The following is a 19,600-nucleotide window of genomic DNA, read 5'->3' as shown; positions in this document are numbered from 1 at the left end:
GGCAACGATCTTTGATAGGGCATATCTCGAAGCTCGTACGAGGTATGAATGCGATTCTAGGTCCTATAGGACCACGTTGCAAAGACCTACAATAACTTCTCTCTCTTTTTGGAGATCTTACTCTGTTTTGATTTTGCGATGCCATCTCGAGTGATGCTGAAACTTGTAGTGTTGGCCAATACAAAGTTGCCAACTGTCAAATCTCTCTCACCTTTTGTCGTCGGATTGAATTGTTTATTCCATTAGCTCTAGGTGGCTAGGTAAAAACTAGCCCCAAGCTCATCCTATCTTGTTGAGTGCTTGAACGTTCTCAGGCATGCCGAACCAAAACGTCCCTAAGGGTCACTAAATGCCATAGGGCAGCGATCTTTGACTGTGGCAACTAGATATGTCATCTCATCCAATGATGGAGACTCATGATAGAAGGTAAAGAGGTGATCATACACATCATTTTGAACATGTTTTTTTTTATGGTAATAAGGTAATCCTCAAATCTTTCTACTTAATCCCATGCCCTATTTTGATACTTTTTCAACCTTGGGTTTTTCACATTTAATATTCCCCTAACATGAAGGCTCGACAATTCCTACCAACAAGGCCTCATACTCCATTGTTGTATTTGTGTTGTTTTATTCTAATTTAAAAGAATAAGAAAATTTATCACCTTGTGGTGATATCAACACTACACCAACTCCTATACTATTGGATGAACATATACAAGGTAACCCAATATCCTATAGGGAATCCTTATTATTAAGTTTAGATTCAACAACCTCTTCTCCTCCTAAAATAATGTAGTTAGAAATTTAACACCTAGTGCATAGACGGGGATCTTCTGATGAAAGGAATGTACATAGACTTTCCATTTGGTTGGAGTGTCACAATTTCATTACCCACTAGTATAGTATCTTGGGACCAATCCAATTTAACTTTTCCTCCTAGGTCCCTACAAAAACTCTTTCTCGACATGTCATTACTAACTAGGATATTAGGAACCAAAATAGTTATCTTTATTGTCTTGCCTAGATGAATGGCTAATGCAAATTGAGCATTTTTTATTTGTTGTACTAGGGGGGCCTTCTTATAATCCATAAAAGACCATTTACCAAAGATTTTAGTTAGGGGGGAGGGGGGTGGATCTAAGGATTTTAGAACATACAAGGCATTGTGTTGTCAGAGGCCCTAGAGTCAATTATACAATTATTGATCTTATGGTTGTGTGTGAACATAGAAATATAGAATGGTTTGAGCTTCATATTTAACAAGACATATTTGTCATATGAACCAACTTTAGCCTCAAATTTAAAAATAGACGAATGAATTGCATAATTTTGACCAATTTCTAAAGATAAAACATTAGTTAATTATTTATCAACAACTTTAGGCACAAATTGATGACCTATGACATATTCAATCAACTTATCCAATTTGTTAGGGTTTGATCTAAGGTACTCATAGGGGGGAGATTTTAACTTTTGGATGACTTACAAAAGTATGGGATTTTTTAGCAAATGAGATTTTGGAGTCATTGAACTTTGAAATTTTGAACCAAAGGTTTGACGAAAGTGATGTTTACCTTTGTTCAACTACTTTGGGCACAATGTATTGCCCTGAGTCTTAAGGATCTGTTGGCTTCTTGTTGGAATAGTGCATGACGGATATTCTGACGTTACAAGGATATTGCCCTATTCTTTTACATCAAATTTATATTCAAGATGACAATTTATAGAGTCGACAAACATTTAAGGATTTCCTACATTTTCAACCATCTCTTGATAGGAATTACCATTGAACTTGGGCAAGATTTCCTTAGCTCCTTTGGGTAGGTTGTTTAGATTAGCACTTAAGAGGCGGAAGCTCTCCATAGTTGAGCCATTGTAGCAATTAGAGTTGAGATAATGACTTTAGGGGGAAGATTTGTCCCATGTAAAGTTTAAGTTTTCCAAATAGTAGGGTGGGAGTTGATTGGGTTTCCTTCAAAGGAGATGAAGGTCTACTTTTTGCTTTTCTCCTAGACCCTATAAGGTTTGGTGAGAAGTTAAGGTCTTGTAATTATTGAAATATAGAATTAGGGATACCTTCCCTTTTTTGAGATCTACTGTATTGTCTAGAGAATACAAACTCCAATTTTCCCAACAATGGTTCATAGACTAAGATATTTGGGATTTTGGGTTTCTAGAGGTTATTTGGTTTTGTCTTTGTCTTTGTTGTTGTAGTTGTCTAAGAATATCATCTATATCTTCTTCCTCCTTAAGAACTCTACTATCTCTATGCTAATCTTCTCGAGTTCTCGTAGACTGCAAAGCAAAAATATTTAACTAACTAAGAATATCTTCTTTCTTGTTGTGAAAATCAATATTGGGTTCTAACATAGGTATAATATTTTCATGTACTTTGTAAAGAAGCTTTGAAAAAGCCCTAAAACCTATCTCTAACCTGAGGAGCAACCTATTTATGCTTGGAGGAACCCTAGTCAAGGGTTGGCGACTCATTTCTTGTACGAATCCATACTGTTGGAATGTATGCAACAGATTGTGACTGTTTTAGCGCAGATTTTGCTGGTTTTTAATCTTGTTTGGAAGCAAATCACGTGGCTATTATCATTTTGTTGCATGTTGTAGTTTTCTTATTGTTTTTTTTTTTTTTTTTTTTCATTTTTCATGCATTAGTTATAGTTTGTGACCAAGTTTTGAAAGGTTTTGTAAATTTCTTCAAGGATACCTGTCTGCTGCCAGTTTTGGAGTTGTATATCATGAAAGGGCTATAAGTCTTGTCTCCACCGTGGAAATTCCATGGTCTTTTGGATTTCAAGGCTACAAAACCTAATGTATTATATTATGCATGCAAGGGCCCTGAAAGTGAGTGCAAATAATTCTTTGACCAAGCCCTAGGTGAGCTAGGCAATGCCCAGCTAGGGATTGTCAGCAAAGGAAAAGTTATCGAGAGTAAAGCTTGAAGAATGAAGACTTGTCCTTCTAAGGGATTGAAGAGGGGTATGAGGAGGTTCTAACTTGTGGAGGAGTCTTGATGAAGTTTGGAAAGTTTCTTAAAAGTGGGGACAATAGGCAGCCAAGAAAACCCTACCAAACCCTCAATTTTGCTATTTTTGTTGTACAACCTATACGCACCCTGAGACCCTAAAAATCCTTGAGCATGGGTCCTATGTATCAATTTTTCTTAAGGTTAGAGGTGTTGAAACTCTAAGACAAAGGAGCTATTGGCCCTAGAAATTCGTGTGGAGGCCTAATTAGGGGCTCTCCTTGTAGCCCTTTTGTGAAGAAATCTTGAAATTGAGTACAAACCCATTGTTGTTATCCATTCAAGCATAATACAAGTGTTCCAATAACACCTTAGGATATCATCATGGAAACCTTGGTTGGATTGGGAAGTGCTATGGTACCCTAGTAGACCTATAAAACCTTTAGAGGGATATTGTTCCTAGAAGAGTAAGGGAGTGGTGTTGCAAGTTTGGATCAGTTAACTTGGTGAGGAGGTTGGGCAAGTTTATGGGATGTTCTAAGTAGCAAGAGATCCTATAGATCACATAGGTGTAGAGAAAACACTAAGATCCACATATAATATTACAAGGTTGTACAGGAACGGGGTTACTTGGGGTACTTAGGGTACGAGTATGGGTATGGGTATAGGTACAACTATTTTTTATAATAGGGGAAGGGGGTACTTGGGTATGTCAAACTTTATTTTTGATTATACTTTTATATTTATAGAAAACCTAAATTTATGAATCATGATAATGATTTTTCAAATCAAGAATGGTGATAAAGTTTGCAAATGTAATGTATTGTTTTCAGTTTCAGATTTGTTATATGTTTGTAATAATAATTTATGATAAATGTTTAGATGCATAACATAGAAGGTAGACTTTATACATGAACAAGAAGATCATAAATCATATGACAATGACATATTGCAAATGATAAATTTTTAGCTTTAACACTCATAAAGTTTATTGTTGATCAATATTGTATTAAAGTTTCAAATTGATTAGGTATTGAATTAAAAACCAAAAAAAATAATCTGAAATCTCAATCAAGGTCCTTAGCTATGATGCTCTCCAACGAGTACTTGGTACTTGGGATATGTGTACTTGGTACTTGGGTACATGGGTACAAGTACCAGGGGTGTGGGTACAAGTACCCATGCAACCTCATAATATATTATGATAACCACTAATGTCATACATGAACAAACATATAATATATTATGATAACCAGTAATGTCATACATGAATGAAAATATAATATATTATGATAACCAATAATGTCATACAAGAACAAACATATAATATAAAATGATAACTTATGGTTATACATTAACAAACACATAATATATTATGATAACCAATAATGTCATACATGAACAAACATATCATATATTAACCAATAATGTCATAAGTCTAATAGTGTCATGCATCAAATAAATGTCATACATCAAATATAAAATGTCATATATACATCAAATGTATATCGAATATGTCCACTGACATAAAATCCAACATATATGTCCACTGATGCCTATATATGCGTGTCTATCAACTATATCTTCTCCTTCCCATGAGGGGAAGGAAACAAATCTCTAGAGGTCTTTGGTCGTCGTATGGAGGGAGACGATGGGGATGATGGGGTCTTCCTCACATGCTTGCTCATTCTCTTGTTGAGGCTCTTCTCTAACTCGAGCTGATACAAACAAAGTAGATATGAATCCATAATTATTATACATGGAAATCAATATCTGTACACACAAAATTAATGATTTTCTTACTGCCATCAAATAGTCGCTTTCCAAGTCCACCTCAAAGGCTCATGGACGATCAGGTGTAACAAGACCCTACAACAATTCAATCAATATAATCACTTATAAATAACATTAGAAATTTCGATACTAACTATTATAAACAACAACTAAAACCAAGAAAATTCTTCCATACCTTAGTCAATGACTCTGAACTAGCCATAGATGCAAGCCACTCCACGATCAATGGACTACCGAAGATGAGGAGGAGTCTCAGATGTCAAGAGTTGCATGTCATACAATACATGTTACATGTAACATGAAACATGAAACAAATATAATCAAATGAATTAAATTAACATGAAACAAATGTACTTCTATGAAGCTCATTTCGCATCTAGGCTCAGAGTCCCTAGTGAATGTCAACAGTCTTGTAGAGAATTGATGCACATGCATAAATTTTTTTGTCGATCATTCATATGATTACTTAATAAAAATATATATTAATTTAAATGATTAAATTGATGCATACCTCTAGACTCGTCGATGGGACTAAAAATGGGGTTGGAGAATTGCTACTAGGGCTGCCAACACTCTGACCCTGAATTTTGAACAATGTCAATACATGCTAATTAATTAGTCATTCACTATACATATGAAATGTGATCAAATTAGTTTATTATAATTGTAATTTACCTATGTGTCAATGCCAAATGTCTCATTTAGGAATTAATCTGTGACTAGCCCATCATCTGCACCATCTCTAGCATGGCTGCCAAATGTGCATAAGGATCCGCATGATGTGCACATGTGACCACGATGCATAGAAAGCTCCTCCTCAACTAATGGATTCGTGCAATGAATGAGGGTCTGCGTCAAAGCATTAATAGTCCCTAGAGTGCTGGCCTCTACATGTTCCTTCACAACTAAAGGAATAGTCACATGTTCACCACGTAGCTTGGCCATAGGTGTTCGAACTACATTAGGGTCATGACATGCCCTCGGCCTCTCAAATGATGACCCCCCACCTCTACCTTGAGATTCTAATATGTTGAAATTGTGGAAGGATAATGTGGGAAAATAGAGATATAATCTTTCCAAAGAAGGTATTTTGATTGCTTATGTGGAAGATTTTACTCGATGTCTTACAAATGATAAAGAAGTAAAATAAACTTCAAGCCTTGATGCCCATATGCGTTTATTTGAGGAACCTATAGAGAAATGCATCTGCCTACAACTAGTAAATGGAAGGATGCAACATTCAATTAAAATGTGATTTCTAGCTCTAAGAGATGTTAATAACCAGCTAGTAGAATGACATGAATACAAGTGCCCTAATTACCCAAGGATGACGTACAAAATAGAGTGATGAGAATAGAATAGTTCTAAGATTTTAGTTTTAAATTTTCTTTAATTTAATGATTCAACGAACATGGTTTGGCTAAAAAATTGCCATTTTGAAATATTGAAAATTTAGGCTAGTTTAAATGCAATCAATAATTAATGGAAATGACTTGATTTGCGAGCACTTTAGATGCACTAGAATCTAGGAATAAATTAACATCTTAAAAAAAATAAGATTATTTATTTATTATTATTCATGTTTTATAAATCTAAGATTTTATTTAAAATAAAAATACTTCTTATATTTATTTGAGGTTAAATTTTAAATTTGCTAATGAAAAAGAGACATGTAAAAAATAATTGAACTGATTTATGAAATATTTTTCAGATAGAATATAGATCAGAATTTGTTTTAATAAGAGAAAAATTATTTGATATTTATAATATTTTCTATGCACTTAAACATTTTTAGATTATATTTTGTTAACTAAGATTTTAAAAAATATATATTTAATTTTTAAAATTGATTATTTAAAAAACTATAAAAGATTAAATCGAATAACCATAATTATACATTAGTTTATGTGAAATATAAAAAAATTAACAAAAGAGTGTTTTTGTCTAAGTTAGAAAATTCCAATCACAAGCGAGGTATACATATAGAACTCAACATGATGAGGAATATAATAATAATTATTAGTTCATTGAAACCTAATTGAACTATAGTTGTTAGAAGCTTTCATGTAGGTAAGATAAATATATGACAAAATAATTGAAATCAAGCTATGAGACATGTGGATAATTATTGCAATTAGCTCTATTGAGATGAGCATTGCATTCCTTTTGAACATGGACCTTTAGCTAGAAATCAAAATTCATTCATTGTTTGATATACTATTAAAAAATAAATTTAAATTTTAGGAAAATGAAATTGGTAGGCATAAATCCAAAATTTCAAGTGTTCTCAGAGCCTTGTACCACAATATGAGCTTTTGAAATTGCTTATGGATATTGATAGTATAATTTTTTTTGTAGTTGCTACCAATTTGGACCATATTGTAGTAACAACTACTTCTCCCCCAAAAACTATTTGGAAGACTTTTGGTCTCCAACATGCTTTGGGTCATTTTCACAATGGTACAATTCTTTCTTTCAATAATGCCTTTTTGTTGAGGTGTATATGTAGCAGTGAGTTGTCTTTGTATGCCATGTTGAAGACAGAAAAAAAAAACTTAATAGAAGTAAAATCTACCCTTCTATCAGTTCTGAGTATCTTGATAGAGTACATGCTTTGTTGTTCAACCACTGCCTTAAAATTCTTGAAGCATGCAAAGGCTTTAGATTTTTGCTTCAAAAAATAAACCCATGTGTGGCGTGAATACTCATTAATGAAGGTCAAAAAATAAAGGTTCTTACCTAATGAAAACTCTACCATGTCACCACATATGTGATAATGTACAAGCTCTATAGGAGATTTGGCTCTCCAATATTTGATTTTCTTTGTTTCTTGGTATGCAGTTTGTAGAGTCTCCCATGCATCTTTTAATTTTGTTAAACTAGAAATTCAGGTAAAATTTGAAACATCCAAGGAAGATTAAATGGTGAAAAGACCTGTGTTATCCTTCTTTTTATCTTCTTTTAGTTGAGTTTTATGTTGTGGTGTCGATGTATTGAATACATTATGATCTATAGGTTTTGTGTATCCTCCTTCAACAAATTCCCAAAGATCTTGGGTTAAAAGTAGGATCTTCATTTTGATACTCCAATAATCATAGTTTTCTCCAATAAATAATGGAAGCTAAAATGATATATACTTTCCATTAGCCATCTAGCTCGACAACTATTGTCTACACAATCAAAACATATTGCAACTTACTTCGATACCAAATGAAAGATTATATAATAAAAAATATAAAATTTCTAAAAGACTGCAATTAAATTTTAGAACTACAATTTTGATATGAAAAGTTTTTAAAGAACAATTACACAATCTCTAATATAAAGAGATCTGATTCCCAAAACTAAAATAATAAAGAAAATATTCATAAAAAAAAAGTAAAAATATTATTTTAGAACTTACTAAAAGAAGAAAAAAAACTAAAACAACTTCCTTCACTGCCTAAATAGTAGTTGTTACAAAGCATATAAAAGAAAGACAAGAAATTGTTTTAAAAACATCCAACTCAACTCCAACACATCAAGCATACCTGCAATGTATGCAAAATGTGGACATGTTGAAAGTGTGAATACGATATTAATTGGAATATCTACATGCAATGTGATCCTTTGATATATAACTATTTTAGTGTATAGACTCATGTTATTTCTTATATAGGTAATTAAAACTTTGTATGGTAGCCCTTGTCGAAACTAAATTGTGTACCTCCTTCGAACAACCCTACTCCAAATGCTAGGATTTCTCAATGGGCTTAAGGAATAGTTGAATATATTCTAAATAATTAAATAAATGTTAACCTTGATCTCATTTTTGAAGTTGGATACTTGTTCTACTTTAAAATTAACCTTTTCCTTCTTGTCAATATGAAATATAATTTTTAATGGATGGTTATTAAATTTATTAGAGTTATTTTGTTGAGTCATTATCCAGACAATTGTGTTGAGTTTCAAGTTGTAGAAAATATATATATTCACCATAAAATGCCTACTTTAACTGACATTGGGTGTAAAGGTTGTTTTCATAATCTTGAATTTAAGCATGCTTGCTAACACTGACTATAGTCTAACGCAATCCAAGGTGTTCTATAATTATTTTTCTTGTCAATATATTTCATTTCGTAAAGGCATTGATTTGAAAAGACTAATATTTAAACTATGTTATATATGGAGGTTACTTTTGACCAATTGACAAGACTGATATTTAAAATATGTTATATATGGAGGTTACATTTGACCACTCTCTTTAACTAGCAGCTGAAAACACTTAGATTTAGTATTATGTTATATACAGAGGTTACATTTAACCAACTGAGAAGACTAATAATTAAATTATGTTATATATGGAGGTTACATTTTGCCAGCTAAAAACACTTAGATTTAGTATACCACATAATAGATAATGTATAAAGGCTTACTGGTGACAAACTAAGATATTATGAAATATTTATTTAATTTTTTAATCATCACATGAAATAACATTACATGAGTTGTTTTTAATCAAATTTTATTCTCTTTAAATAAACATGTTTTCATATCCTCTTTCAATATTTCTTACTTCTCATTCCTTGCACATGGTAGGGACTTGAGCTCTGTAGAGCCCTTGCTATACAAATGTTCTTACCTAGCATCCTAGGCATGACAAATGGTGTCATTCTTTTGCATGAGATGATTTTTTAATTTTTTTTGCATGTGTGAGGGGATTTTATTATTACAATTACTAGGAAACCTTTTTGTTTTCTCTTTTGTATGAAAAATCGATTAGTATTTGCATGCAAATTGTTTTTATCTTCTTAAAAAGTAACTACTAAACTTGTAATACTGTGCGCATACATTAATTTTCTAAATAATAAAAAATAAATTGAAAGTTCAAATCAATAGGGTGATGTTACAAGTTTATGCACTCAAAGCTTATAAAGTGTCAATTTAGGTGGTTTTGTTCTTATGAACATTATTTTCCCCAAACCATCTTGGCCAACTTCACAATAAATGTATTAATCTTACATTATTGTCTCTCCAACAACCCAACTCTATTTTTTACATATTTTATACTCCATCTCTCTATCCAATATCGCTAGAACCCTAATAGTTGGTTGCAAGTTAATTATTTTTGGATAAGGGACAATCAAAATTGATACTACTTATTTTGAAATCTTCTTATACATTCTTGGCTTGAGACAAAATATCATGTTTTTTTATCAACTTACTGATCAAGTACTATAGGGTAGTTCAAAAATACTTTAGCCATCATTAAAGACTTTCTCACTCAAGAAATTATTAATTTCAAAGAGCTTGATAATAGTTTGAGAGTCTACACATTCTTTAATTTTATGCTTGCTAATTCAAAAGCACTAGTTAATTCTTCTCAATCTACTATAAAATTTATCTACTTGATGCTACTTCATAATATCATGATGCTACTAGTAGAGCCTTTGTTGACTCCATATGAAAAATCATCAATGTGTGCATTATTGGAACTAAGTTCTTTCAAATTTCATTTCCTATTTTTTAAATTGTATTGTTCCTTTATTTTCTAGATTCTATTGCCACGTCTTTTGTATTACTTCATCAAAATTTTGAGGCACTTCTCTTGGAGCATCCAATGAAATATGCTTATTATTTTTATTAGCTTATTATTTTTCAATTGTTGAAGGCATGACATTTTAGTTTTGAAACTTGTTTTTCTTCCAAGGATTATTTTTAGCTAGACAAAGCTTGAGCTTTGGATCAACGTCAATTTAAAAATAATCTTTTAGCTTGGCACCAAAAGTTCCTACTTTTCATTTATTTGGAAGATTTTTTATTCACTCGGTTTTCTTCCTTTCCCCACTTCATAATAGTTTTCCTTTAGTATCACCTAAGGGGTAAGTGCACAAAGATGTGGTGACAAAAGGGAGGCTTAAGTTGCAGCTATTTTTTTTTTCTAAATTAGTAATTTCTGAAATTTGACTAGAAATTGAAGATAGTCAAAGTCAAAATTTCAAGATGAAATATTTAAAAAACTAGTACTCCTCGAAATCTATTTTGTAAACTACTATTCTTTTTGTTAAATGGTGGAGCTTAAGGTCTTGAAAAAGATGGACCAGACAAAGTGGTACTATTTTTTAGTAAAAACATAACATAGGGTCAAGTGTGGCCCACCTAAAATGTAATTAAAAATAAAATAAATCTTTGGCCTAAAGTCACATAACACCATATAGTTTATCCCATATTTTTAAACTAATTTTTTAATGTACATTGTTTAATTTTTATAGTTTTTTTTCAGTGGACACATCTCGAAAATGTGAAATATCTTTGTACACCCCTAGAAATCACTAAAAAGTTATCAAATATTTTTTTTTCTAAAGTGTGTAGAATGTAGTCTAGTACTAAAAAACCAACTTATTGCAAAATTTAATGAATGAGGCAAAATATGACTCCCAAATACTACACATAGATTTTTGACAAAAAATGGACATACATTCAAAATAAAATATAGTTGAAAGGCGTGAAATATTATAAATGCAAACTAAATTAAATGGTAAGATAGCTAACAAAACTACAACATAATGTAACCCAATTTTCTCAATAATGATGATCGAGGAAACTTAATGAAAGGCACAAACAAAAAGTTAAGCATTTTTGGATGTTTGTTAGAAAACACATCTTAGACCTGTTTAAGACCACCAAGCCTTAGGCTTCATGAATTCCAATGAGTTATCAAGTTTGTTCACTCTATAGGATGATTTCACTATAATGTGTTCATGCTATGTAAATATAAGCACACACACTATAGAGATATCACATTATATAGTGTACACACTAATTATGAAATCTACAAAGATGTGTGTGTGTGTGTGTGTGTGTGTGTGAGAGAGAGAGAGAGAGAGAGAGAGAGAGAGAGAGAGAGAGAGAGAGAGAGATGGATCTTTAATATGACTATAGTATTGCACTTAATAGAAAATATTGTGTGTGAGATTGGATTTCCTTTTTAATGCAAGATATTTTTTGGAATCTTTTAAATCTGAGAGGAGAGGGTTATTTGATATCTCTCTTGAATGTTGTTTTCCTATCTTTATTGATTTTGTATGTCAATTTGATGTTTTGTTGTGGAAGTATTACTATGATATTTGGTGGGAGCCCAAACTGTGTAATCAAGGTCAATGAAGGGTGGATTGTTCAATATTTTAACCTATATTTTAGTTATGGGATTTCATTTGGATATTGTATCGTGTATAATTAGAGTGTGTTGATTTAAGTCAGGTATCCTGTAATTCAAGTCAAAGGTGGATCTATATTTATTTGTGGATTTTATTTCATTATGGTTGAATTTGTTTCACAATGTCTTGTTGATGAATACACTATGCTATTAAATGTTTGGATCCAAAGGAAGGGGGGCTATGCATGACTTATTTGGTACCTAGTTTATTATTTATGAATTGGGAACTTAGTGATGTTCCTTTGAGATGCTCAGTATACAACATTTATGAAAAGGATTATGACTCCCCTTCTACTTTGATGACATAGTTTGAATCTTAGTGACGATTTTGAACTATGCTCCAAGATCTTCTAAGTGATTATCTTGACTATGAAGAGTTATGAATATCTTTTGTTGGTTATTTGATAGCGAAAATTTATTTTAATTTTAGTTTGGAGGATAGGAGGGTCTTGCTAGGACCATATTGTGAAGGGTGGCTCACAATAGGGGTTGGGGCCCAAAGTGGTCAATCTAGGTTTACCCCTTGTGGAGTTTAACCAAGGGTTAACTTAATAAAAATTAATGGGATTATTATTTTACACTGATAAAAGATAAACGTGCCTCATCCATTCCTAGAGTATGGATGCATTCTTTTGTGACGATGGGTTGAGAAGGCTTGGCCATTTAAGGGGTGTGGAATTCATAGTACGAAACCTCAGAGAAATGAAGTGGTTGTTTCCACATGTGATACACACTTAGGCACCAAGTATGTAAAGGCTATAGGGTGGCATTGGATTGGAACCATGTGATGACACTCTCTCATTTGTATTGTAGGATTCCATCATGTTTGTTTTAGATTTTCCCCTAGTATAGTACATGTGAACATCTTTGTGTTCTTTCTATGATCTTTTTGTTTACCCTTGTAATTCCCATGTTACTGGATATTTCATGGTTTATGACTTTCTTGTGAGTTTTTTCTTGGTGTGGGGCCTTTTGTTATCTCCTAGCTCTACGGAATGGGTCCTAGGGCCCAAGGTGGTCTATCCATCAAATATATTTTGGAGATTTTCAAGAGCCTTGGACGATCATTCTATGATACATATTTTTCCTCATGCAACTTCTTGATCATGTGGCCAGATATCTTCGATCAGTCATCATGTCTTATTATGTGAATTTTTATGGATGTATCATGATTTTATCATCACATTGATGTATTGATGATGTACTGTGATCTCCTTCTAGAGAAACAATGCAAAATATGTGTAATTACTTGTAACTTGTGATGGAAATGTGTGCCTATGATTTCGCATGATGAATGAAAGAAGTGGTTAAGATTTATAACCTAGATTTTTTCTTATGACCATTTGTACTTGGCTTGCATCATGCTTATGCAAGTGTCCCTTTTGTATTAATGATCCTAGTTGCATGGTGATCTAAGAGGAACAAGCTTGCATTTTATGTGTTGCTAGTAGCAATATTGGTGAACCTTAGAAGACCATGTATGTGACTATTTCTCAATATTCATGTTTGTAAAATTAATGTAATGCATTATTGATGAGTTTTTATTTTATTTTAAAGAGGGGTAAACGCTTTGACCTGGAGCTATGAACCAGTGAGGCCACAAACGGGGGACCTCATCCCCATGAGATTTGAACCTTGATGGCAAGGATAACAATACAACAACTTAACCATCACAACATGCCACTATTGGCAAAGGATTTTTGGTAAACCTAGTGTGACTCGAACCGGAGTTGATGCGTAGCACCGGGATCATTAGCCTAACACTACGCCTCACGACTCGCCTTCACACCAACTCGGCTACTCACTCACCCTTCATTATTGATGAGTTAAGGTTATATGCAAATTGTAATTGTGTTACCCTTGTTCAAAAAAAAAATATGTGCATCTTTACATTATGATTTGTGTTGTCCTTTTGGGTTCTTACTAGGGAATTACAACATAGGTAAAAGTGTTTGGTTGTGTCTCATGGAAAAATAGATGTATTGCAATAGGTATGCCCTCACTATGGTCACAAATGTTATGGTTAGAAGCATGCAAGCCAAATATTGAAGCATAGACAAGGAAAACAAATTCGTTGACATATTCTTAATTTTGTAGAATTCAAATGATCATTGGATTTGCAGAAAACCAAGGGCCTTTAAAGCTTCCACAAATATATCATGACTTATATGAGTTCTTTGTCATAATCCACAAATAATTTCATTTAAAACATTAGCAACAACTTATTTGATAAAAAAATCACAAAACATTAAGATGATTTTATAAATAAATGTAAATATAGAATAAACATTGAAAATCTTGATTTGGGAGTTTGGATATGCTAGTGTAACCCATAAATACTTACTATTTATATAAAACTTATGATAAACGTAGTATATTTATATCTTCATATTCTCTAACTAAGTGACAGAAATAATAAATTGAATGACTTATAAATGACTGAAAGGTCACTAAGTTCTGGAGAAAGGGATGTATTCATACTGATAGCTGCACTTATATCTATATATCGACACTGTATAGAAATCATAAGAGTTTGAGCATTTCAGTTTCTATAACAACTTGAACTTTGAAAATGTAGATGATACATATATAAATAGAGTCTATTATCTCAGTCCAGCTTTCAAGCTCCTTATATCAGCGTTGCTTTTTCTGTGTGTTTTTTTTCTCCAGCATTTCAAACAAACTGCCATCAAACATTGCCCTCACTTGTTCTTTTTCAATGAAGCCTCTCTTGTTCCTTATCAGAATATAGATGAACACCCATTCAAGCTCCGCTGCAAGCCTGTGTTAGACATATTATTTGACGTAGTAAGTATATGTGAGAAACTGGAAAAACATTAAACAAAATCTAATTGTTTAGAGTGTTCTAATATTATTGTAACTCACCATCCAAAAAAATCATTTAAATTTCTATTTCCTCTCAGCATGGACTGCATCTCCCAGAATGAGAGCATATCTGGATGTTTATGGGCATATTTAGTGAAAATTGCATCAAACTTGGCTGGATCGAATCTTCCTTCAGTGTCATAAGTCTCTGAGTCACTTCCATGCTTTGCTTTGTGAATGTTACTTACATAAATTGGCAACAACAATGAAGGTATCCATCCCTGTATGTGAATGTTAGTTATAAGAATCATTTAACTGTCTACTTTTAATTTTAACTGTTACATTCAGATGGTGTCTCTAGAGTTGAAAATTCGATATTTAGGAGAGGTCACTCATCTTATTAATACTTTAATTTAGTTAAGTTTAGTCATGGAGTTTCTACCAAGGTACTATATTATGGTACTATATCATGAAATTTTATTAGAGATGAGCTCTTGTCAACATCTATTTATGAAACAGGGATCGATAAATTTAACTTAAAATTACATAATTGAATTTTGATAGTAATATCACAATTTGTATTTCTTAAAAAAATAAAAATCAGCTGTAACAAGTACTAAAAGACTTAAGACTGCATATAATAGAGTCATAGGCCAAATATATATATATATTAAAAAGAAAACAGCAAAGCAAAGCAATCAAATCAACAATACATGAAAATAGAATGTGAGTCAAAAACACTTAAGACTTGGTATAATGGCTTCATATGCAAAGGGAATTATTAAAAGAGATATTTAAAGCAACTACATTGAAGTAATAAAATATAAGAATAAATATACATCAAAATAATATGATTATTTGGATTTAGAAAGTTCCTAATCAACTAAAATTGTAATACGTTGTGACAAATATTTAGCATAGTAATATAAATGTTTAAAAGTGTTGTATGTATTTATTAAGTTGTTACAATTTGTTATTAATAATACTAATATTACTAATAATAATAATAATAATAAATTGTCATAGTATATATCAAAAGATTTTAAATAAGAAAAGAATTGTAGAGTTTTGTTTCTAATTTTAAATACATAATTTATTTTACTACAATATATGAATTTGTCTATATGTATAGGTATGTGTACACATATATATACACATACACACGCATATAGACATGCATACATATAGTCTTAATTTGTCTTAAAAAGATCATAATATAATATTTTAATAATATGTAGAATATCATATCTAATTTGATATCATAATTTAATAAATAAAAATATTAATCAAAAAATTATTCACACATTATTTCTAAATAATAGTTGATTTCAATAACTATAAATAATATTATATATATATATATATATATATATATATATATATATATATATAATATACTTTCCACAAAAACATTCATTAACAACTTAGCAATACCATTATTCATCTCAATAAAAGTAGAGTTCATCAATGATTTCCATCATGTATTTAGCTTTTTTAGAGAGAAGATAATAAATATTTTAAATAATTAGAAAGGAGATAATATGGAAAAATGTGATGTAGTTGATTGTAAGAAAGTTAGTCACATTTTTAATTGAAAATGATGAAAATGAATTGTTAATTGTATATCATAAAAAAATAGTATTATCTTATTAATAAAGACAAACTATATGTAGGTGTATTTTTATTATTCTATAAAAGATAATATTGTTGATCTTTTATTTACATTTAAAAAATATGATCATATTTGTCTTCTATATACTTCGTATAGCTGTAATTATAGTAAATATAATATAAACAAATGTAATGCATTATTTTAGTACAAATATAATCTTAACAAATGCAATTTACTCACAGGTTGAGTGGCAAAGCTAAATCCCACGTGGATAATTATTGCAGAAAGGATTGAAAGAAAAACATTAAATCCTATTACATGAAAACCTGCATAACACCACATAGAAACTAATAATTGATTAGTTATATTTAACTAAAATAAAATGTAATCATCAAATAATTTTTGGCTCTAGTGCACTCCATAAAAGATTAAGGTTTCAAGTGCTTATGTAACCTAATTGATACGACTAGAAGTTAGAATTTAAAATTCTATTGTCACCTAATAAAGATAGACAAGAAATCATGGAATATGATGGACAAGATAAATAAAATATTGAAGGTCAAGTAATATTCCTCTATTCTGTATTTTAAGTATCATTTGGTTATTTATAAATTTTAAAATCGGACATAAAAATAAATGATCAAATTGTGTAAATATGAATACTTCTAATTTTTTTCATAAAATAAATTATAACAATATCTTGATGATTTCTAATCAAAATGTACATGCAAAAAATGAATAGGGATGACCATATCTATGTAATCTGATTGACACCATTATATGTTAATTGTGAAAATACATGTAGGAACTTTAAGTCAAGTTAAAAGTCTATCCACTTCTAACATTAGCTTTTTCCTATTTATGAAATCTAAAAGTTAAAAACTTAAATATAACAATAAATAATGTGTGTGTGTGTGTGTGTAATAATCTTATAGTGTGAAAACATATGTTGGACCTTTAGGTCAAGTTTAATGTCTACCCACTTCTTGCATTAGCTTTTTCCTTATTAAATCTAAAAGTTAAAACACACACACATAATATCATAATAATCTTATAGTGTGAAAACAAATATAGGAACTTCAAGTCAAGTTAAAAGTCTACCTAATTCTTACATTAGCTTTTTCCTATTTATGGAATCTAAAAGTTAAAACTTAAATATAATAATAAAAAATTGATAATCTTATACTGTGGAAACAATGTAGTGACTTTAAGTCAAGTTAAAAGTCTACCCACTTCTTACATTAGCTTTTTCCTATTGATGAAATCTAAAAATTAAAACTTAAATATAACAACAAATTATGTGTGTTTGTGTATATCTATTTATATACATATAGATATGTGTATACATATCTAAAATATAACAACAAATTATATGTATGTATGTATGTATGTATGTATGTATGTATACACACACACACACACACACACACACACACACACACACACACACACACACACACACATATATATCTATATCTATATATCTATGTATAAATATATGTGTTTGTGTGTGTGTGTGTGTGTGTATGTGTATACATATATATATGTGTATGCACACACACACACACATTATTATAATCTTATACTATGAAAACAAATGTAGGAACTTTAAGTCAAGTTAAAAGTCTACCCACTTCTTACATTAGTTTTTTCCTATTTATGAAATCTAAAAGTTAAAACATTTTTTTCCATACATTAAATTATAGTACTAAAATATCCATATTTAAGCTATAAATCATCTTTTGACTATTTTGATGCAATGAAATTATTTATTAAGATCATACAAAAGTTAACTTTATTTAATCACGTCTTTCAAAGATTTCAATTCTATTGAATGATATAATCTAGAAACATATTAAATCCTATCAAATCACCTTAATTATATTACAAGATTTTAGACAAGAGCCATATTAAATCCTATCAAATCACCTTAATTATATTACAAGATTTTAAACAAGAGCCTTTATATGGAAGAGGTCTGAACTCAATTTTTTTTTCCTAAATTGTTAAATATAATAAAAATATTACATTAATAAACTGATTTTTAGTATATAAAAATAAAGAGAGAGGAGTTGAGACCTTTGTAAGTATCAATGGGGTAGATAATCCCATCCTTGTTTTTATCAAAGAAAGCAACATGTTGTTGAAGGACGCTCATGTTGTTGTCTTGGTGGTCAGGAGATCCATTTATGTACTTTGGATCAACTGCTGCTAATGCCCTTGCAAGATCTAATGAGAAAAAGAGAAAACCAACATCAATATATATATATATGATTTTACTGAATCATAAAATATGAAAAAACAGATTGTTGGGAAATGTATAGTATAGAAACATACATGGTTTTGGCATTTGCTCATCCAGATGGGTATTCAGTTTTCTCTCAGCAGTAATGGGGGCAAGCAATGCTACTGTTTCCAACGATCTCTCTGATGGTGCCGGTGGCTCCATTTTGCAGCTCACTCTTTTCTTCTCAACAAAGAAATATATAACCAGTGTGAGAAAATTCATAAACAAAGCGGGACTATATATCAAAACAAAATGGGATTATATAGAAAAACCAAAATATTCAGGTGCAACTTATTTTACGAAATCCTGTGAGAAAGTGATTACGTGTAGGCAAGGATTGTTTTCTCATTAATTTTCTCTGAGGATTTGGTGGTTTGAAACAAATCTTATTTACTGCCTGCTTTCCTGTCTTTTTGGTTACGTTATTTGTTTGAAAAGATGTTTAAAACGAGGGTACAAATAAATTTGTAAATACTTAGCTAATGGCTGCAGGTTGCGTCTATTAAAGTATTGAAAAGAGTGAGTGAATTTGAGAAAATAGAAACAAGAAGAACTGTTCAATACAGGAATAGTCTGGCATTATATGCAGGCAGCAAAAGAGTTTCGTGCAAGAAATGAAGTATGATTGGAAGAAGCTAGAGATGAAGATGATTAGATTTGAATAGACAAAAGGAAAGAGAAAACACAAGGTGAGTCGATGATATAACAGAGTTCCTTGCATGACATCATTGATGATTGAAAGGGGAGAAAAATAGGCATAGCGGTTGAGAGGAGTATCATCTATATTTTAGTTCTGGTAAATTAGATTTTGTAAATAGATTTACCTATTAGAAAATTATCTATAAATTATTAGTTATTAGGTTTTTTAAGGAAAAAGTTAATAGTGAAATAAATTGTGTAAATTTAT

At 30.9% G+C, this 19,600-nt stretch overlaps 1 protein-coding gene across 2 annotated transcripts; it reads right to left on the bottom strand.

Moving 5' to 3' along the window:
- Nucleotides 1-14,487: 14,487 nt before the first annotated feature.
- On the bottom strand, nt 14,488-18,946 carry LOC149565328 (peroxygenase-like). Of its 2 annotated transcripts, XM_089818847.1 has the most exons (5): nt 18,744-18,946; nt 18,486-18,635; nt 16,647-16,732; nt 14,855-15,075; nt 14,488-14,750 (listed from the first exon to the last, which is right to left on the bottom strand). In XM_089818847.1, exons 1-5 carry the CDS (start codon nt 18,913-18,915, stop codon nt 14,603-14,605), a joined length of 777 nt encoding a protein of 258 aa, XP_089674973.1. In that variant the 5' UTR covers nt 18,916-18,946; the 3' UTR covers nt 14,488-14,602. The 2 variants fall into 2 exon arrangements, with proteins under 2 accessions (XP_089674973.1, XP_089674974.1); XM_089818848.1 differs by lacking the exon at nt 18,486-18,635.
- Between the last annotated feature and the right edge of the window lie 654 nt (nt 18,947-19,600).

The sequence above is a fragment of the Cupressus sempervirens genome, chromosome 3, assembly GCF_028749045.1.
Source record: "Cupressus sempervirens isolate cs-2001-9-10 chromosome 3, ASM2874904v1, whole genome shotgun sequence".
Classification (NCBI taxonomy): Eukaryota; Viridiplantae; Streptophyta; class Pinopsida; order Cupressales; family Cupressaceae; genus Cupressus; species Cupressus sempervirens.
Note: the sequence above shows the minus strand (reverse complement) of the source record. Positions and strands in the feature narration are given on the sequence as shown.